This window comes from Monodelphis domestica, chromosome 5 (assembly GCF_027887165.1).
Source record: "Monodelphis domestica isolate mMonDom1 chromosome 5, mMonDom1.pri, whole genome shotgun sequence".
NCBI lineage: Eukaryota > Metazoa > Chordata > Mammalia > Didelphimorphia > Didelphidae > Monodelphis > Monodelphis domestica.
The window spans coordinates 6,103,923-6,125,569 of NC_077231.1; the positions used below are offsets into that span (position 1 = coordinate 6,103,923).

A 21,647-nucleotide genomic window follows, 5' to 3' on the forward strand; every position below is an offset into this window, starting at 1 on the left:
CTCTTCTCTTCTCTTCTCTTCTCTTCTCTTCTCTTCTCTTCTCTTCTCCTCTCTTCTCTTCTCCTCTCTTCTCTTCTCTTCTCTTCTCTTCTCTTCTCTTCTCTTCTCTTCTCCTCTCTTCTCTTCTCCTCTCTTCTCTTCTCTTCTCTTCTCTTCTCTTCTCTTCTCTTCTCTTCTCCTCTCTTCTCTCAGCCCCTCATCTCATTTCTCCACTCCATCCTAACTCATGCCCATTAGTTTCTCTGAGGCGGATTCCCAGGGCTATATCCCTGGCCCCACTCCTGGCCAGAGGTTTAGCTTGCCATTTGCATAACTGATATAACCCCCAACCTCCTCAGACTCCTTAAGTCTAAAACCAAACTTGCTCTTAGAGCCATTTCTCCATCTGATTTCCCATCTCTGCCCAGCATATCTCTCAATTTCAATTTGTTCTAAATAGTTCTTCTAGCCCCCACCCACCCACCCACCCCCCTGCTTTCCTCTACTATTCTTTCTGAATTTGTAGCCAGTCTTGTCCTTTTGAAATAAACTGACATGCTCCTGGAGTCTCAAGAGCACACAGTGGGGAAAAGGGAAAGAAGGGATAGAGGTCACAACTGGGGACAGGAGCAGGCAAATCTCTGGGCCTCCAGAGCCACCCGGAGGACTGGAGGAGAATGGCCTGAAGCCATGTGGGCCAGATCTGACAAGGAACCCCACCCACCCCACCCCACCTGGGGCAATAAGATCTATGATCCTGGAGGGCTAGAGTCCTCATGGCCTTTCTCTCCTTAGTCTCTGGGTCTCTTTCTCTAGTCAGGAGTGAGGAGCTAAATTGTGTTCTTCCAATTCCCATAAAGAAGGGGTCCAGCCTTCTCATCTGGGGAGGCTGACAGAGTAAAAAAATTCATAGGGAGCCACAGTAGCCTACAGAGCCCCCAAGTTCTATCACCCCCCCCCCCGACCCTGTCACTTCCCCTTCTAAAAAAGTACACCAGAAAAAAACAAGGATCACACCAAGCAGATAGTTTATTGAGGGCCCCTTGGGCCAGGCCTGGATATACAGCATGGGGAGGGGGCAAATACACTCGCACTAGACAGCTGTGAGCAGGCCAGTGGCGGCAAAGCAACGGTGTGGTCAGGCACAGCAGGGCCAGGGAGATGCTGAGGGACCCCCTCCCCTAGACTCTGCAGGGGGGCCTTTCTGTGTCCCCCAGGCTCTGGGGGGGGACAAAAAAGCTCTCCCTGTGTCTCCCAGGCTCTTCTAGGAACTGAGAACACCAGTGTGTCTCCTGGGATCATTGAGGGACAAAGAATCCCTCTACCTACCTCCTGGACTCCCCAAAGGGTGGGACAGGGAACTTCCTTTCTGTATCACCTGGGTTCTAGGGGAGCTGAGAACTCCCTCGGTCTCCTGGGCTCTAGGGGAGTATAGAACCCATTTTGTAATTCCTGGTTTTAGGAAGGACTGAGATTCCCCCATACACACACCCTTGGGGTATGCCCTGAGCCTGGCCAAGCTGGGCAGAGCAGGATGGGAAAGACAGCTAGCTGATGATCTCTCTAAATTCTCTATAAAAATTAAAACTCCTTTAGAAATAAATAGGAAGGGAAATTGAGGAGGGAAATCCTTTGTGGGGTAGGGTCATCTCACACAGAAGAGTACCCTATCAGAGCCCCTAATTCTGACCAAAAGCTAGTGGAGGGGCAGCGGCAGACACGAGGAGAGATAGAGGTAAAGAAATACACAGAAAGAGAGAACTATGCCAAGGGAAAAGACACACAGAGGGAGAGACACAGAGAGAGGGGAGACAGAGAAAGAGGGAGAGACTCAGAAAGACAAACACAGAAAGGGATAGCCAAAGAGAAGGGAGGAACATGGAAGGGGGAGGTCTCAAGTGACTCCTGGATCTGCTCAGGGCCCCTATTCCCTCACAGAGAAGGCCAGTGTCTCCCCCTTAATGTGTCCTAGGTGGGGAGGGGAAAGGAATAAGGGCCAGAGTTCCCAGTGCAGCCTCAGAGATCTCTAAGCACATAAGGTCACTCCCTCCTCCTGGCCCAGGCATGACTACTCCAGGTAAATATCTTCTGTGGGGCACGCATATTCCAGGTGTTCTTGATAATATTCCAGGAAGGCTCGGCTAGGAGAAGAGCAGGACAGAATAAAAAAAGGGAGAGCCCCAAGCTCAGTCAACTCTCTTCTTCCAACCCTCTACCTGCCACCCTACTTTTCCCACCTCTTTATTCCCATCCTTGGATGCTTCAATTCATTCTCTGAACACCTTCTACTCACCCCACACTCTGGGCAACAGGCCGCATGGATTCTTGGGAGACAAACACATGGCAAGCAAAGCGGCTGAGAACTGGATGTTTGGTAATGAAGCCAAAGTAGCTGTGAAGAAAGAGGTGAAGAGGAGAAGGCTGGAGGTAGGAGATAGGGCTCTTCTGGAATGCTCCTCCCCTTCCCTTCAAGGCCTCTGGATGTATCAACATCCACTTTGATGACTGCATTCACAGTCTATCCTCCTAGTGTCTCCAATTCATTCACTCTTGTGACCTCTATCTACTTCTAGGGAAGAGGAGGAATTAAGGGGAAAGAGGGGAAATGTCCCCTTAAGCACCTTACCATCATTCACAATTGTTCATCCTGAGCCCTGGAATTCCCCTCTGACCACAGTATCATACTTTCCATTTCTCTTTACCCCCTCCTTGTCAAATATATTTCTTTATCTTCATTATTCATTGCCTTCAGGATCACAGTTTCTCTTTATGGTCTCATTCTATTAACCCTAACCTGATCTTACTTCCTTCTGCAGCTTGACACAATGATCAAAGACTCCAGGAATGCCCTCTTTTTCACATTTAAATCCCTTGACCCCCTGACCTTATGCCTTGATAACTCTCAAAACTGGTTAACTTCCCTACCACCTCTCCCTACTCCTGAAATTGAGAGCAAAAATCATGAAACCATGTTTCCTTCATCTGGGTCCTCACTACTGCATGGCAAAGCTTTTCCTCATCTATGAATAACTATCAAATTCTCCCAACTGGCTATTTTAAGCTTTCCTCTCTCTTCAAGTCCTTAACTTCACCCTTTCTCCTCCTATTCTCAGAAAAAAATTTTTCCTCTTTACTGAATCCAACTTTACTGATCCAACATGAATTACTTTGGTCTTTTCCTCTTGGCCTCTCAATGACCTCCCATGGATCCTTCCTCCAAATTCCAGTCTCAGAAGAAGATATAGCCCTCCTCTTGAGAAAGCTACCACCTCTACCTGTACCCTTTATTCTAACTCTCCCATTACCTTGCTCTAACAAACATTGATGAGGGAGAGAGAGCAAGAAAGAGAGAAACATGCTTAGATTTCTCCATTTTTTTTTAGATTTCTCCATTCTTTAAGGGGGAAAAAAACCCTTCTCTTGAGAGGGTACCATACCCTCAAGGAGAGCACAAGACCCTTATTTTCTTCTCTCATTCTTGTTTTACTGCCAAACTTCTAGGAGTACCATTCTGTAGTTATTCAACATTTACCAACTACTCAAAAATCAGTCTGGCTGTGGTCTGCACCTCCATTCTATTGGAAGAGTTCTCTCCAAGTAAATGAATTCCTTCTTTATTACCAAACTAAATATTATTCTTTCTGTCTTGTCTTGAACTATCTGTGTAATGTAACTGTTAACTACCTCCTCCTCAATTTCTTCTCCTCCTTTGTCTTCCATGATGGGACACCCTTACTTTAACGATTGCTTTCTCTTTCTCTCTTTCTTATTTTTAATTCTCTTTAAATGTGGCCATTCCCTGAAATTCTGTTTTTGGTCCTCTACTCTCCCTTTATTATCTCTCCTTTGACAATTTTACCCACTCACATGGCTGTAATTATCAATTCTACGCAAATGATTTCCAAATCTATATATCCACCCACAGCCTCTCCCCAGAGCTCCAGTCCTATATTTCTAACTGCCAACTGGACATCTCCACCTGGATGTCTCACTGACACTTCAAACTCAACGTGGCCAAAACAGCATTCATCATCTTCTCCCACATCCTTTAAGTTCATTACAAGCATCACTGCCTTCCCAGTCTCATAACCCTCGGATTGTCTTTTCTTCCTCCTTCTCCTTCACCCTACAAAGATGTCAAGTCCTGCCATTTCTACCTTTTTCCCATTCATCCCCTCCTCAATTGGAAGTGATCTCAGAGGCCATCTAGTGCAATCTGATTCAAGTGTGCTCCCTTTCTGACAAGTGATCATTCAGTTTTTGCTGCAATATTGCCTAGCACAGGGGATTTACTAACTCCCGAGTCTGCCTATTCTTGAGACAGCTGTTAGGAAAACCACTCCCTACCTTACCCTACCTACAGGAATCACAGAATCTGAGTTAAAGGGAACCCCAGAATCTAACTAGTTCAATCCATACCTGAGCAGGAATCCCCTCTACATCATACACAATATGTGGTCCTCACCTAATACCCAGTATTCCCTCATCCCCAGACTCTAAAGTCTTGCTTTTCTAACTTCAGTCAGTCCTAACCCTCCCTTTATTCACTCAGATGAGATTTTCTCATGCTCCCTAGAAGACAAAATGGAGAGGCTTTGATGAGATATTAATCCAGACAGTGTATTCAGAACTAGTCAAAAGATTTGTCTCAAATGGTAGTGACTTATGGGATGATGGAGGGAGGACTCTAGAGGAGTCCCCTCAGGGTTGTAGCCTTGACTGATTAAAATGTTTCACCAATGTCTTGATGATAGTGAGGTCATGGATGCTGTGCTTGTCCAGTTTTCACATTATACAAAGCTTAGAGAAATAGATAAATATGTATCCAATAATAAGGACTCAAAGGGGTCTTGACAGACTACAACAAGAATCTAAATCTAAGAAGATGAAAACAAAAAGAATAGTTGACAATCAAGTCTTTCTCCTGATTTAAAAAAAAAAAATCAGTTGTACAAACACCACTAGGGGAATTGTGGCTAGATAACAGCTCCTCTGGGAAAAACTCTGAGGGTTTTAGTGCTCTGAAAAAGAGTCAACAATGATGCACAAATAGCTCCAAACCCTACTTCAATCTTAATCTGAATTAAGACAGAGAAACAAACATACAGAAATCATGGAGATGATCATCCTGTTATGCTCTTCCTTGCTCCTACCACATATGGAAAACTGTCATACCAAAAGTGCCCCCTTCGAGGGCAAACATAACAAATTGGAAAATGTCCAGAGAAGCTAGAATTCTGAGGAAAGTAAAGATTACACCTTGAGGGGAAGAACTGGTGACATTTAGGTTAAAGAAAAACTTGGTCGGGGAGGAGGCTTGTGATGGCTGCCCTCAATTATGAGAAGAATAGTCATGTAATCTTAGGACTGTTCATGGCCCAAAAAGGCAGAACTCAGAGGAAAGGGTGGCAATTGCAAACAGGTAGATTTTAGTTTAATGTGAGTCAATCTCCTAAAAATTAGAGCTGTCTAGAACTGGCATAGGCTTGTGATCTGGGTGATCAGGGTTCCCCAACCCCATCCCTAGATTCTCCCTTCCTATATCATGCAGTCTTTTCCTCTCTATTGGTTCCTTCCCCTACCTTCTAATATGCTCAGGTATTACCCAATCCTAAAAGATAGATAGATAGATAGATAGATAGATAGATAGATAGATAGATAGATAGATAGATAGATAGATGGGATGGATGGATGGATGGATGGATGAACAAATAAAGAGATAGATAGGTAGATAGATAGATAGATAGATAGATAGATAGATAGATAGATAGATAGATTAGATGGATGAACAAATAAAGATAGATAGTTTAGATGGATGAACAAATAAAGATAGATAGATAGATAGATAGATAGATAGATAGATAGATAGATAGATAGATAGATAGATGGATGGATGGATGAACAAATAAAGATAGAAAGATTAGATAAATGAATGAACAAATAAAGAGATAGATTAGATGGATGGATGGATGGATGGATGGATGGATGGATGGATGGATGGATGGATGAACAAATAAAGATAGATAAACGAAAGGAAGAATACATCAATTAATAATTTAATTAATAGCTGTAAAGCCTTCCTTTGACTCTGCTGCCCCCTTGTGGGTAATCTCAGTAAGAACTCAGTAATAACAAAAGAGAACATTGATACAGCTTGCATTTGGAGGTCTGCAAAGCACCGTGGGTCATTCATTTAGTCTGCAAAACACTAGGAGATATGTGTTATTATTTCCATTTTATAGATGGGCGAAACTGAGGCTGAAAGTGAGGCCTCAGGTGGTCTTCCCAGAGTAAGTACAGTGTTTGAGGCAACACTTTTCACCCCTTTGCCTAGCTGTCCCTACTGTATCTCTGGGGAAGGAGAGAACCCGAGTCTGACAGGAATGTGCAGCCACTCCCTCACTTTACAGTCCTGACAGAAACCTGGGTAAGAATTTGAGATTCTGACAGAGGGGAGAGCCATTGGCTTTGGAGAAGAAAACATACTTCATCCTTTAAGGCTAGAGAAAATTGGAGAGGCCAGGTAGCTCTTCATCCAGGTGAGGGGACCTTCATGAATTGTGACACCCAAAGGTGTCCATTCTTTACCATTTCATCAGTTAGTTCCTCCTTCCCTCAATCATCAGGTTTTCACTAGTCTGCAGACTCAAGGACCTCTTTGAATCTTCATCTGCACAGAATAGTCTGATGCTTTTGGTGGTGTGAACCCCTACAGCACTCTCCTTACACACACACACACACACACACACACACACACACACACACACACACACACACCACATTAATTCAGCTCTTATCTGTAGGGGTGGGGAATAGCCCCAGGGGACACACAAGGATCTCCCAGGATGGACCTAATATCCATGAGTACATGGGAGATCCACAGAGGACATTCACGTGAGGTTATGTGGAGATACATGGGAGCACGTGGAGACATACGAGGTCAGAGACTTGGCTGGAGGACAGACCATTCACAGAGGAATGGAGGACTCCACAGGTGGAACCTGAGGCACACTAGAGTTAGCAGGGGGTCTGTGGAGCCCATGGGAACATATGGCCAACACAGAGTCATGTGGGAGCACACATGGGTTAGACAGGGATTTACAGAAACCCCTGGGAAACAGAACACAGGAGGGTCTCACCAGCTGTTTCGAGGGTGGCAGCCGCAGAACGAGATATTCTTCATCTGGAAGAAGTGACTGCAGCGCTCAAACTGGGGCAGCAGAGAATTGGGAAGAAAGTCCGGCAGAGGCCATCACCACCTGAACACCCCCCACCCAGCACCACTGGCCCCACAATCACTTTGAACCATCCCAGGAGCAGAAAACCCAGCTACAACAGAATGTAGAGATCATCTAGTCCAACTCCACCCCACCCCTCCCTGCACACGCACATATACACACTCATTTTTGGCTGAAATAACTGTGGTTATAGACAAAGTGACTCAGCCAAGGTCAAACAGACAGTAACAGAACTGATATTTACCCATCCCATGATTCCTCCACCGAATCATGCTTTCTGTCCTGGCCTCCTACCTCAAGCACCCAAGTCCACCCCACCATGAATCCTCAACTCTCTCACCTCGGGCCCACCCCCACTCAGACTCAGCTTGACCCCTCGAAGGGAGATTTGGAGGTCACAGGAGGCTGGAGGACGCAGATGGACAGTCAGCTTCCGGGCTGTGGCAATCTAGAGAGGAGGAGCTGGGGGTCAGAGTGACTCCATATATGGCTTGCCTCTTCCCTTAATGTAAATCATGTTTATGCCACTTTTTATATATATATATGTGTGTCATATATATGTATATAATGTTTATAGGCTTTGAATTTTGCAAAAGTGCAGGGACATTTGGGGCAACAAAGCCTTACAAAGGCAAGGGGGCTTCAGATCCAACAGACTCTGATCTCTATAAATGAGTTCAGAGCTGGAGGTGTGTCTCAGAAAGAAAACAGGAACGTTTTCAAAGAGGGAAAGGAGGCAGCTTCTCTCTGAATGGCCAAGGAAGGTACTGAGTCCAGGAAGGATTGGTCTGGGAAGGACGAAGCTACTCCTTAGCCTAGGTCCTGGGAAAGAAGAGCTCTTTGAGCAGGGCTGAGATCTGTCTGCAAAAATGGATTTGAGAGAATGGGGGAGAATGAGTTAATTATACTCCCCCTTTAACCACCAGCCTCCTCTCAGCTAAGGCTTGGAGTAAAGTCAGGATTGAGGCCGCCTAGGGATGGAGACGGTCTGAAAGCTGCAGCAGATCCTGGGGGAGGTGGAGGAGCTGGGGACCGGCAACTGGGCATGATGCAGCCTCTGCCCCCCTCCTTTCCTGGGCCATAGTGAGTCACTGGCATAGTCTCTACCCTCCCAGCCCTTCCTCCCTCACCTTCTGCATGGCAGCACACAGGATCCCATTGCCCTGGTGACAGGGAACCTCCACAGAGCCCAGAAACTGCACGTTAAAACGTTCCACCCAGCATGGGCTCCGCTTTCCCCCTGCAGAATCAGAGCAGGAATGACAGTGGGGCAGGCACTGGGAGATTCTGTCCCTCGCCTTGCCTGCCCCTCCACAACAAGGCCCCTACAGAAGAAAAGATGGCGGCATGATGAAGTCAGAGGCAGAATTCCCCATGGCCTTGGTCCCCAAGCCAATGAATACCAAAGCCCAGAGGGGCAAGGGGTCAGTGCCAGAGTCTAGATTGGGGCTGTGGGTCAAGGAAGAGACGGGCACAATGCTGAAGTGAGGACTGGGCTCAGGGTCTGGTCTGAGGCCTTACCCAGCAGATCCTTGGTGGGGCCAGGAACAGCATGGGCATAGAAGGCTGGGAAGATACCCCTCTCTCCTGTCCTCATGTTAAAGCCCCGAAACCAGAAGTCGTCTTCCTCAGCCTCCACCAAAACGGGGTCATCCACATCCAGCTCCACCTCATCGGAATGTCTTGGGATGAACCTGAAGCCAAGGGGCAGAGATCATGCAGCTGGAGGGGGGCAGAGGTGCCCAGGGCTGGAGGGGCCAGTGAAGCTAGCTCAAGAGCCAGTGATCAGCCAAGATGGTGAGACAGAGGAGCCGGTACCTGAACACAGCTCGATGGGTTTGCTCTCTCTCCTCACCATTGATCATGCAGGAGAAAAGCCCGAAGGACTCTGTACCTGAGCAAGAAGAGAAGGGGAGTATGGGGAAGGAGCAGAGAAAAAAGCAGGGGAGCGGAAAAGAGACACGACAAACAGAGACAGAGATGGGGCGGGGTGTAAGAAAGGGGAAGGCTGCCCACTGAGTGCCAATGGAATCGATTCCTCCCTCCCTGTCACCCTCAGCCCCAAGGTCGGGGCAGAAGGGTCTACTGGGAGTAAGCAGATTTGGATGGAGTTCCATATTGACACCCCTCCCTCCGTGGGCTTCTCCGCGTCTCCCCACCCCAGTCTTCGAGCTGGCATACTTCCGGGCGCGGGCCCCAACCTTCTCTGTCCCTGGCGTCCCCGGCCACCCCCCCAGCCCCTCTCCTAGGGCACCCTCGGCCCCCGGCTCTTACTGGAGGATCGGGACGTGCTGTTGACGAAGACGTTGAGGAATTTCTTGGAAAAGGTGAGGTCGGGGCTGTCCGGGCTGTCTGGGGAGGCTGCGCCGCTGCGGCTGCCCAGGCGCAGGTCGCGAGCCCCTGGAGCCCCAGACCCCGGCGGGGAGCCCGGGTCCTCGCTGCCGCTGTCGCTGCCGCTGTCGCTGGCCGGACTGTCGTGGCTGAGGCCTGAAGCGCAGCGCCGGAGACTCACCAGCTCCAGCTGCGTGTGCTCGTCCACCACCAGCGTGTATTTGACCGCATCGTAGACCAGGGACGCGTCTCGGGCAGCTGCTGGGCCGGGCCCCAGGTTCAGGCCGCGAGGGGCCACTACCCCCGCGGCCTCATCTTCTTCCTCCTCGTCTCCTTCCTCTTCCTCTTCGTCCTCGTCCTCGTCCTCCTCTTCCTCGTCCTCGTCCTCGTCCTCTTCCTCTGAGCAGGCAGCTGAGCAGGCGCGGCTGGCGCGGGCAGCACGGCCTGGTGCGCCCCACACGGGAGTGATGGTGTCCCGCGTGGGGTTGCTGAGGAAGAGGAAGGGCCCCGGCTGGGCGGGTGGGGGCCGCACCGGGGCCGGTGGTCTGCCGGGTGGCTGTAGGGCACTGCCTCCTCCGCAGCTGTTGCCGCCGCCGCCACCTCCGCCTCCACACAGTGTCTCCATGTCCACCAGCTCTAGCTCAATGCTGGCAGGTGCCCCCGGGGCGCTCTGAGGCTCCTGCTCCTCCTCTTCCTCTTCGTCGTCGTCCTCTTCTTCCTCTTCCTCCTCTTCAGTGTCCTCGAAGGCCAGGCCGGGCCCCGAACGGCTCCCGCGACCCCCTCCGTCTGGACCACGGCCGAGTTCCGAGGCAGAGACCGAAGCGGACGTGGGGGAGATGGTGTCACTGGGGGAGGGCGGCGCAGGTGGAGCTGCTGCAGGGGCCGAGGCTGGGGCCGGGGCCGGGTGTCCGGGCCCGGGGGACAGGCACTGAGCCGGACAGCTGATGGGCGACGAGCCCTCGGAAATGAGACGGCTCACCAGGTTGCTGAGCAGCCACGGCGAGTCAGCGTCTTCGCTCACGTCGGGTTCCGACTCGGAGCCGGACTCGTACTCGCTGTTGGCTTCGTCAGGCCCGGCAGGCTGACTGGCTCCAGCCCCTCCCGGGCCCACCGGCAGATAGGCGGGCCTCCGCAAGCCGCTGGAAGGCTCCGCTGGAGCGGGCGCGGGCACCGCGGAGGTCTCGGGAGGCCGCGGAGAGGGAGCCAGGCCGGCCTCGCGGGGCTCGGGGTCCGGCCCAGATTCGGCCTCGGCCTCGGGATCGGAGGCGGGCGACGACGCCTCCTCGATGGAGTTGGTGAGGTGGGAGGAACGGCCGCTGCTGCTGCCGCCATCGCTGCTCAGGTCGAGCTCGGTCTCGGAAATGGAGGAGATCATGTGGCCCAGGCCTCGGCCCCCGGACCCCGGCCCCGCAGCCGCCAACTCCCCTTCAGCATCCTCCGAGTCAGAGCCCGAGCCTGAGCCTGGGGAGGACAGTTCCTCACTGCTCCGAAGGCCCCGGCCACGGCCCCGGCCCCGGCTCCGGCTCCGGCTCCCGCTGGAATGGCTGCGCAAGTCGGCCTCGATGCCCGGGTCCGAGGAGGGCGAGGAACCTCCGGGCGCAGGTGGGGGCCCTGTGGACGCCTCGGATCCCTCTCCCGACCGGTTTCCTTCGCAGTCGTAGTCACTGGGGGGCCCACACTGTTCCTCACGGTGCCCATCTGCGGTGCAAACATGAGGCCCCCGATGTGCTGCAGGGAGGAAGGGGTGGGGGCGGGCAGTAAGGGCCCACCCACACAATCCCCAACTTCCCTCCAGTTTAGCAGATCCTCTCCCCCACCCCACCCCCATGGCCCAACCCAAAGCCCCTACCCCACCTCCCATCCTCTCTAACCCTTTTCCTTCTCTGCGCCCTAAGATCCACCACTCCCCCAACCTCTTTCATTCGCAGTTCCCCCAGCGGGCTGGCCACCCTCCTAAATGGACTCCCTGGCTCGGGGCTGCACCCCAGGATCTCAGCATCTCCCCTCATTTTCTGAGACCCTTTCTCTGGACCTCACTTAGAGTTCTCTCACCATTGTGGGGCTCCTCGGGGGGTGAGGGCAGCAGGGTCTCCTGCCAAGTAGCCCGGGGAGGAGAAAAGCCCCCATTGTTGTTCAAAGAGTCCTGGGGGGCGGGTGAATGAATGGGTTAAAAAGGAGCTGCCCAACTGGGCAAATTCATCAGGGTTGCATTTGCTCCTCCCCCATCCCATGGGGGGACCCACTCCCAAATCCCTCTCCTTTCTCCATACAGAGCAACACCTCCCTCACATGCAGGGTGGGCAGGGGCTGCAGGCCACACTGTGGGGGGGGGGTGGAGGATGGGGGACAGCTTCTGCTCTCCAGGCAGATCTCACCTGGGTCCCAAGTGAGGTAAGGTTCAAGGTGGTAGGACGAGGTTTGTGGGGCTCTTGGGCAGAGGGAGATGGGATGAGGGGTGGTGAGGGGGGTGCTTTGTGCCTGTGGCCCCCATCTTCCACCTCCCCTTCCCCATCTTCCTCCTCTTCCTCTTCCTCATTCTCATCAATCATCTCAAACTCCTGAAAATCATCCTGGAAGGAGCAGATAGGGTGCGGGTGTTCCGAACGTCCTAGGGAGAGACTGTCCTGGAGGGAGACAGAAACCCAGAGATGGGGAAAAGAGCCCCAGAGGTGGGCAGAGCCTGAGACATGGGGAGTGATGAAGGCCCAGCCAAAGGGAACCTTGGACATCCAAGTGTGAAGGAGAAGAAGGGAAAGGAAGGAGGTCCCACCCCAGGCTACCAGCCAGCTGGAGGAGACAAGTGGCCCAGGTGACTCAATAGGCTCAGACCACGTGGGACTGCATTGCCCTGCCTCATGTGCCCATGTCTGGCTGCCACATTTGAGGAAGAATTCTGACAATCTGATTATGAATACCGACCACCCAGGATGATGGCAAATGAGCTTCAGTTGAAGGGCCTGGGACTATTTTGCCTGGAGAGGGTTGGGCTCTGCAAAAGCAGCAGTGTTGTTTCTGAGGGAGAAGTGGCAAAGTAAGCTGGAGAGATGGCTTTGGCTCCAAGAAGGCCAAGGTTCTTCTTGTCTCTGACAAATCCTGGCTGTGTGACCCTGGAAGAGTCACCTGATAGAATAGTCCTCTAGTCAGCTCTCCAAGGCATAAGTTGCAGAGAAGCTGTCCACACTTTATCATCTAGGAGTTCCCTATTTCAGTGAAATCCAAGGTCCACTTCCTATCTCTATTCCTGCTTGGTCCCAGAGGCCTAACCCAGGAGCAATGGGAGAGAGGAGTTTACAAGGGGATAACTTAAGCCCTGATTTAAAGGGAAATGGCCCAACAGCCAATGCTGGCCTAGAAGAGGAAGGGTGGTCTAGAAGAGGGGTGGCTTCCTTCTCCCTTGAGATTTTCAAAGGTTGCTGGTTGATCATGTGTCCAGTTTGTTACAGAGGAGTCTTTTGGGAATGGATCCTGTGCCCTTTGGGGTTCTTTCACCTCCAGATTCTGCTCCTGGGCTGGGATGTCTAGAGACACAGTGATTCACAACATGAACTAGCACCCTTAGGGATAAGTCCCAAGAGGAAGGTTTCCAGCAGCAGGAGGAAAGAAGGTTAGACCTTGAGGGGATTGCCATATCCAGAGGCTGATAGGAGCCCAAAGGCTCCCCAAACCAAGATCACCCAAAAATAGATCAGAATAGCAAAAGCCTCAGCCCAGCCCACACCCACTACACCCCATCTGGCCTGTCTAAGCTCCCATGCCTACCTAGTCTTCACCGTGCCCTGGCCCCACCTCTCCCCACCTTCTCACAAGGATCCGAATCATAGTTGAGACCAATGCCACAGTCGTCGGTGATCTCAGACAAATCTTCATCATCAAATTCTTCTAGGCTGATGTCCTGGGGAGGCCTGAGGGGGCAGAGGGATGAGAGATCCTTAAGGACCACCCTCCCACCCTACTCCCAGCCCTTGATCCCTAGGAGGGTCCTGCTGAAGCAGGGGGGCAGTGTTTAAAAAAAAAAAGCCTTTCTGGTGTGGAGGTGGGACTCTACCAAGTTGCCCATATCCCCTGCTCTCCTAAGCATATGTGGGATATGTGGAAAAAGAGTGCGTCTTCAGGGTACCTGTCCTGCTTCTTGACCTTTCGGTCCTCTGAGAAGAGAGTTTCTCCAGAGATTAAAGTAGAGAAGCAGTATAACATATGGGAGACAGGAATCAATCAAGTGTTCAATAAATAACCCTGGTCAAGTTACTTAACTCCTACAGTGGTCCCATGTAACTTTCTAAAAGGGACTATATAACAAGTCTTATAAAAGAAGAAGAAGAGAGAGAGAAGGAGGGAGGGAGGGAGGAAGTAAAAGAAAAGGTGAAATAAACAAATTCATAGAGCTTAGGCCCCTTTATCCCTGCAGGCTTGATCTTCAGGGCTAGGCCCCTCATCCAGATGCAAAATTCCTTACACATCTCACAGTAATTGGCCCTTAGACACCCATGTTCACATTTCCTCTTTTTCCCTGCTCCAATGTCAGCTCTACCCACAATCCCCAAGTTTCAGGATGATTCCTGAGCCCTCAGGGAAGTGTCCAGCTGGAGCCTCATTTTAGACAAATCCTGAGAGCTCTCAACAACAGAAGGTCATTTCACCACATACCTCCTACCTTTGGTGCTCCCAGAGTACAAGAATGTCTGACTTCACCAGGCCTCTGTAGAGAGTCCTCCATTCTCCCCATATTAATGATATGCATTTCATGACTTTTGGAAAACATTTTTAGGCTGCTTTTATCCAATACAAATTTGTGTTTTCATAACTTTAGCTGAACCTTCACTCCTGCCTGGCAATCCTTTTTATTCACTTTGTATCATCCCTTATTACACACTCCTCTGCCATCGTGCCCAGCCTTCTCCTGAAACACTCAGGGCAACCTCTGCCTCAGTGGATAGCCTACCTCATTTTTTGAAAAGCTTGAGGCCATATCTACTCAGAATATTTAATAGCCCCCCACCCATCCACTCCTCCCTCCTCCCATAAATAGCATTGCTTCTTTTTCCCTTAGTTTTCCTTTCTTCATTTTTTAAACCCTTATCTCCTGTCTTAGAAGAATTACTAAGCATTGGCTCCAAGGCAGAAGAGTAGTAAGGACTAGGGAACTGGGGTTAACTGACTTGCCCAGAGGCACACAACTAGGAAATATCTGAGGCTGGATTTGAACCCAGGAACTCCCCATCTCCAGGCATCTCTCTCTACTTACTGATCCATCTAGATGTCCCAGTAGCATTGCCTCTTGCCAAAGCTCACTCTACCGATGTCTTTGATACTAAGATTTCTCGAATCACTCCTAGGACCTCAATAATTCTCAATTTCTGTCTCTCTGTGTATGTGTCATCTGTATCTCTGGCATCCTCAGTCCTGTGAGTAACTCTTTCCCCTCATCTTATAAATGTATTTGGGTCTCCTTATCCTTAAAAAAAAAAAGCCCTGCCATTCCCACAAGGTCTTGAGAAAGGTTCTAGTAAACAGAGGGCTGGACCTGGAGTCAGAAAGATCTGAAATAAAATCCAGCCTCAGACTCTTACTAATTCATTTCATGACTCCCTAATGTTGATGCACCCAAGAAGTCTGCCCTGAGACACATCTCTTCCCTATCCACTTGCTTGCCCACTCCACTCTCCAGCTGTCACTACCAACCAGAAGACTCCCAAATCTGCATCCTCAGAACTGTACTCTCTCCTGAGCTTCAGACCTGCCTTGTGCATTGACTGCTAGGAGTCTCCATCCACATATCCCACAAGCAACTCAGAGTCAATATGTCCCAAGCCAGTCTTCCCACCCCACCCCTGTTCCTTCTAAATTTGTCATTTCTATTAAGGGAGCCACCATCTTCCCTGGCACCCATTCTCTCAACCCCATCTCCAAGCAGTTGTTAAATCTTACCATGTCTCCATTCACTTCTCAGGATTCATCCATCCATCGTCCCTTCTTCCCCCTCACCCAAACACTACTTTAATTCCAACTCTCACCTTGTCTCACCTGGATTATTGCAGTAGCCTCCTAACTTGCCTGCCTGCTTCTAGTCTCTCCTCTCTCCAATTTGGCCCGCTCATTTGATCAGATCTTTTTCTTGGGTCTTTCATTCCCTTACCGGGAACTGTTTAATGACTCCCAAATGTCTATGGAATTCCTTGTTTGAGCTTTAAGGACACAACGTTTCCTTTCCAGTCTTACCTTCAACCTCCCTCCAACCCAATTGGAGCTCTCCATGGTATGGCACACATCTCACATTTTCCCATCTCTATGCCTTTACAACATCTCATTGGCCTGAAAAGCCATCCCCCTTCAATGAAATCCTACCCATCCTTGAAGGCCCATCACAAATGCCACCTCCTCCAGGTGGCCTTCTCTGATTCCCTCCCCCAAGGCCCAGTTGGTAACAAGCTTCCCCTGAGCATTCTCAGAGAACTTGACTTATATCCCCCTTTCTGATGCCCTTATTCTTTGTGGATATGTACTGCAATTGTTTGTTTCCTCTTGGCCTGACTGTGAGCCCCCTCAATTCCCCTACAAGGGCAAAGCCCAGGGTTCATTGGTCTTTGTCTCTCTGCCAGTGCCTATCACTGTTGCAACTGGCACAAATAGGGGCTTAATCAAAACAATGAATGGTTGGAACCTACTGTGTCCTTGACTATTATGTATCATTCCCTTGATTCTCCAAGGGTTCCCCTTAATCCCCCCAACAAAAGCCCTATCAGAGGTTCCCCAAACCTACTTCCTGTGGCCCACAACTTCCCTCAACCCCCCCCCCTGCACCTAGCAAACTCATCTCACACTAGCACAAGAACTTTGGCTCCCCAGGACAGGACAGGATAGAGTCAGGTAGGACTAGGCCAGCTCCCCTAGGTTTAGTGTCTGCTCAGAGGTCCAGGTTAGGCTCCGGACCCTCTCCTCTCCGTTCCTCCTCTTCAGCCCTATCCAACAACCCCGCCCTTCCCCAGGGGAGCTTTGCTGAGCTAGAAGGGGGGGGTGGCAGGACTGGTGCTGCAGCAGCTGATGGGGAGGAGGGAAGGGGTGGAGCATAATGAAAGGAGCAAGGCCCTGTTTGTCCCCCTCCCCCAGGTATCCTACCCCTCCCCAAGGACTCCATTTCCCTTCCCCAGACTACTGGCCTGACTCCACCCCCTAATTCCAGCTCTGGCCCGGCCCCCCTCCCCCATTTTTCCTATTCCCCCTCCCCCAAACTCCTCCACAGATTCCATCCTCTTTCCTTAGACCCAGGACCCCAGCCTTTTACCTAAGCTCCATTACCCCCCTTGCTGTCCAGGCCCAACTGCAGACTGGGTCTGAGGTAGTAAAAGGATATCACAGGTCTGGGACCTAGAGGCAATCGCCCTGGGTCCAGGATTGTGGCCAGCTATGGCCTCCCGTTACAGGCCCCAGACTCGGGGGCTGAAGGATAAGAAAAGGGGGACCCAGAGACTGGAGGGGTTGGGGGAGGGGCAGGAGACCTGGAACCAGAGAGCAGTAGAACAGTTGAGTCGGGGGTGGGGGATCAAAGGTGGGGAGGCAGGAGATGAGGATAGAGAGAGGGGGCACCAAGAATCGAGGTTGCAAGGAAGCCAGGGGATAGGGAAGGAAGGAGGAAAAACCAAAAGCTTAGGGTCCAGGAGATGGGGGTGGGAGACGGGCCAGGGGAGGGGGTCAATGAGTAACTGAAGAGGGGGGAGAGCGGTGACCTGGGGAGGGCCGGAAAGGGGGAGAATGCAGGAACCAGCCGAGGTCTGGGGGCCCTAGGTGCCTACCTGCCTCCCGGCGGTGACAGGGAGTGGAAGGTAGAAAGAGAAAACATCTCCGCCCGATCCGCCATCTTCTCCCGGGGAAAGGCTGCCCGACTGCGGAGATGGGGGGAGGGGTGGACGGCGCTGCCAGCCCCCACCCCAGCTCCCTTGCTCGCCGTTCGCCCCCCCACTGTCCAGGGAGCCCCACGTACCCCGCAACCGCCGCCGCCGCTGCCCGCGATAACCGGAGCAGATGCCGCGGCTGCACAAGCGGCAGTGCCGCAGGGGGAGGGGGAGGGAGGGGCAGGGTGAAAGGGGGGAGGAGGGGAGATGAGGGGGAGGGGAACCTGGCCGTAAGCTGGTTGGTGGAGGCGAGACCTAGGGGATCCGGTGCAGATGAGGGGATCGGGTGGAAGGGAATGAGGAAGGGCAGCGTTGTGGGGGCGAAGACCGCGGAGGCAAAGGATGCAGAAGAGCCATCCGGTTAGGGACGGATGATGTCGTAAGGAAGAGGAAGAGGGGCTGCTGGGTAGCGGCGCGCAGCTGCAGGGGACCAGAGTGGGCCGGGGTCCAAGGCCTCGAGGGGCCAGCTGGAGGACAGGCTGACTGATCTGTCGGACCCGGGCCGGAGTGGCAGAGGGTGCCCGGAGGCAGTCGCATTGGAGCTGTCCACGAATGAACTGAGATGGAGCTGTCCATGAAGAGAGTTCTGATGGGTCTGAGCCCTAGCGGCATATCCTCAAGGCACTAATGAGAGCTGCCTATAAAGTGGACATCGCAGGGCAGAGACGAAGTGGTCCACACCAAGGTCCTGGCGGGGCTGGAAAGGAGCTGTCCACGAAGAAGAGACTGCGGGTGAACATAGTGCTGACAGGGGTGGGACCGAGATGCAGCAGCTCGAAGAGGACCCCGGGGGTCTGAGACAACATTATTCATCCTTCGGGCACTGCGGAGGGGCTGAAGTGGAGCTGTCCATGAAGACGGTACTGACGGGTTGGAGCGTAGGTGGTTACTGATGGGGCTGGAAAGGACCTGGGTCTAAGCTATCCATCCTCTCTACGAAACTTTGTTTTAAGCATTTACTTGTAAACAACAAATTGCTGGATTTTGCTTCCTGCCTCATTCCGTCGTTTTCATATAGAATTATACTTGTTAGTCGCGGTTTTTCCCCCCTCTCCATCTTAGAGCCTCGTATTTTAAAAGGGGAAAGAAGTGGGGGAGGAGAGGTGGCATAAGTTCAAGTTATCTGGAATTGAAGCAGTATTACCCCCAATCCTGTCCCCTCTTCCTCCTACCAGGAACATCTCTCTCTCTCTCTCTCTCTCTCTCTCTCTCTCTCTCTCTCTCTCTCTCTCTCTCTCTCTCTCTCTCTCTCTCTCTCTCTCTCTCTCTCTCTCTCTCTCTCTCTCTCTCTCTCTCCTACAATAACCCACCTGTTCTTCATGTTTGAAATTTTTTTGCTGATGACTATCCTTAACTCTACCTCCTACCTTCTCTCTTAAACCCTTCTCTTGTCCTCTTGACTCTCCCAATTCCCAGCCCAGTGTCCTGTTGATTTAATTCCATTTCTACATTATACTCTTCCTCCACGTCCACATAAGAGTTGTTCTTTAGAATCGAACCTCAATCCCCACATTTTTATATCTTTCTTCTTTGGGGACATGTCAGTTATTAAAAATGATAAGTTCCTCTCTCTTCTTGCACATTCTGTCCCTAGGATAGTCCTACAGTAAAAAAATAATGGCCAAGATCTAAGCTTGCCTGTCTTTGTTCCCTCTTCTTCTCTTAAAGTATTGGAGGAGGGGCTTCTGAAAAAGTGATAGTCTCTTCTCCCTTATTCAGGATGCTTGCATTTTGTCTTTATTTAGTCCTTTTTATCCTGAATTGCCCATCCTGACGACCTGTGATGAATGTGGGGTGAAGATTTTTCTATTCAGGGGATGCTGCTGATGCTAGACAATGGAAAGAACAGCAGGTTTGGCATCAGAAAATCTGGTTTTTAGATTCTGATTCCGCTACTGGTGTGACCTTGGGCAACTCACTTGCTGTCTCTGTACATCTGTTTTCTCATCTGCAATATGAGGGGGTTGAATTGGATGGCTTCCAAGGTCCCTTCCAGCTTCCAGTATAGGGTCATATGATGGAGTTTAATGGAGTTGTCTATTCTGAAATAGTGATGGGGTTGGATGAGAGCTGCTGACTCAGGAATGAAACTTCCTCTCCAAAGCCTCTCAGCATGACTAGATCAGTGTTGTCCAAATGGAACTGTGGGGCTGGATCAATGTGAACTATCCAAAGAGGACTAATGGAACTGAGTCAGTGACGCCGATCAAATAAAACAACATCTGTAAAGTGTTTTGCAAACGTTAAAGTGCTATGGAAATGTTAACTATTAACAACAATGCTGACAACAGTGATGATGATATAAAAACATCATCATCATCGTCATTATTATTATTTTCCTGAGGATAGTGATGAGACAGGCTATGATGATACATTTCTTCTAAGGGCATCAATGGATCTGGAACAGATTTGTTCATCCTTTATACTCTTATTCATCTATTCAGAAAGCATTTATTCCACTCCTCTTCGCAGAGCATTCTGATGGATACTAGGGGGAAATACAAAGTTTAGATAAGATGTGGTCCCTCCCCTCGTGGAGCTTATAGTCTATAGAAGGGATAAAAAATCAATGCAAATAACTACAGGATATAGAAAAACATGCCAAGAACGTCTGAGTGTTAGAGAACCAAACAGCCTGTGAGTTCTGAGAGGGAAGGTCATTATTGACTGACAGAATTAGGGAAGGTTTCATGGGGGCGAAGAGCCTGTCACATAGCAGACTCTTAATAAATCATGTCGTTTGATTGGTGGAACTAGGATTAGGGTCAGAAGAAAATTTCACTGGAGCTGGGCTTCAAAGAATGGAAAGGAATTCAACAGGAAAATGGGAAGGGGAGACGTTTCCAGCACAAGGAATGACCTAAAATAAGGCACAGAAATGGGGAACATGCACCATGTATCTGTGTAGCAGAGAAAAGAACATTTTGGTCTGAGTGAATAGGAGGGATAGGAGATAAGTTTGAAAATAGGAGAAGTGGCATCAGATTGTGGAGACTTTTTTATTCTAGGCAGATGAGTTTCAAGATGGCCTAGAACAATTGAAGTCAGAGCTTTTCCAACCCTGGAAGCAGAGAGGTCTGGAGAATGATTTATGACAACCCAACCCACCCCAAGAAATCCCCACAAATTCTCCAAATACCCCTCTGCTCTGAGACCTGAACCAAACAGTTGTATTCTCATCTTTCTCCCAGCCCCCACCACCACCTTAAGGCAAAGCTGAAATAGCTGTTCTCTTCTCTGTGGCCTCTCCTTTACTCAAGGGGACAAGGGTGCTTAGTTGTTGCTATGGTTTAGCTGGGTGGAGTTTTCAGATCTTCAAAACCTGAGAGGCCTCCAAGGAGTAAAGCTATGGCTCTCGTCAATAGGGGAAGGAAGCCTTTCCTAGTCCCCCTTCCATATCCCCAACCTATCTGCATACCCCCAGGCCACAGCAGTCCTCATCCCACTGTGGCATGCCCTACCCGCTCAGTCGTGCCATCACTATTCCCTAAAGTCTATCCCTTTTCTTATCCAATTCCTCTTCCCATCTCAATGATCTCCATCTCTCTCCTTTCTCCCCTGGGAATAAGGTTCCTTTGATATCCCCTCCCCAGCCTAGCTGAAGAAGGAAAGAAAAGACAGTAAGTGTAACATAATGTTTAGAAGTGAATGATATGAAGGTGCTTTGGTGAGACCCAGAGCCCACAGCTCCCTTAGGGGACAGAAAGTCTAGGACCCTTCTGAAGAACAGGATATAAGGATCCCCTATAGCTTTTCCCTAAGAACTTGTTCATCTCTGTTAATTCTCCCTGGTTTTCTCCTTACAATGAAATTTGCCCTCAATATGACTCTCAGATGACCAATAAGACCTCAGGCCTGATAAACCATCCAATCCCAGACTCTCAAAGCTACATTTGACCTCAGTGGGTATTTAGTCCAACCTCTGTCTGAAGAGGAATCCACTCTACAACATGCTCAGTACCTGATCAAAATGCCACTTGAATACAGCCAATGACAGAGAACTTACAACCTCAAAAAAGAGTCTATTACATTTTGGATTCATTTTTTCCCTTATGTTGAACCCAAACCTTTCTCTCTACAGTTTCTATCCTAGTTCTCCCTCCTGAGGCTACCCAAATGAACCATATCCTTCTTCCATGAGACAACATTTTAGTCTCATTTCCAAGATACATAAGAATCTACTTCCAATTTGTGAGATGAGGATCCACTCCCC

At 50.3% G+C, this 21,647-nt stretch overlaps 1 protein-coding gene across 2 annotated transcripts; it reads right to left on the reverse strand.

Annotated features, from left to right (window-relative positions):
• Window positions 1-990: 990 nt before the first annotated feature.
• Window positions 991-19,837, reverse strand: MAPK8IP2 (mitogen-activated protein kinase 8 interacting protein 2). Of its 2 annotated transcripts, none has more exons than XM_007502771.3 (12): window positions 17,336-19,837; window positions 13,345-13,450; window positions 11,924-12,172; window positions 11,601-11,691; window positions 9,492-11,246; window positions 9,036-9,111; window positions 8,739-8,911; window positions 8,348-8,457; window positions 7,558-7,665; window positions 7,119-7,189; window positions 2,273-2,371; window positions 991-2,120 (listed from the first exon to the last, which is right to left on the reverse strand). In XM_007502771.3, exons 1-12 carry the CDS (start codon window positions 17,398-17,400, stop codon window positions 2,048-2,050), a joined length of 2,976 nt encoding a protein of 991 aa, XP_007502833.1. In that variant the 5' UTR covers window positions 17,401-19,837; the 3' UTR covers window positions 991-2,047. The 2 variants fall into 2 exon arrangements, with proteins under 2 accessions (XP_007502833.1, XP_056653489.1); XM_056797511.1 differs by having other exon boundaries at window positions 9,492-11,276.
• Window positions 19,838-21,647: the final 1,810 nt, after the last annotated feature.

What these genes read in the sequence shown, in the direction of transcription:
- MAPK8IP2 (XM_056797511.1), bottom strand. Translation starts at nt 17,400, where the DNA reads ATGGCGGATCGGGCGGAGATGTTTTCTCTTTCTACCTTCCACTCCCTG. An exon ending in ACCCATCGAGCTGTGTTCAG is followed by an intron (nt 8,912 to 9,035) that starts GTACCGGCTCCT and finishes CCTTGGCTTCAG; the next exon opens with GTTCATCCCAAGACATTCCG. An exon ending in CCCCACCAAGGATCTGCTGG is followed by an intron (nt 8,458 to 8,738) that starts GTAAGGCCTCAG and finishes CTGATTCTGCAG; the next exon opens with GGGGAAAGCGGAGCCCATGC.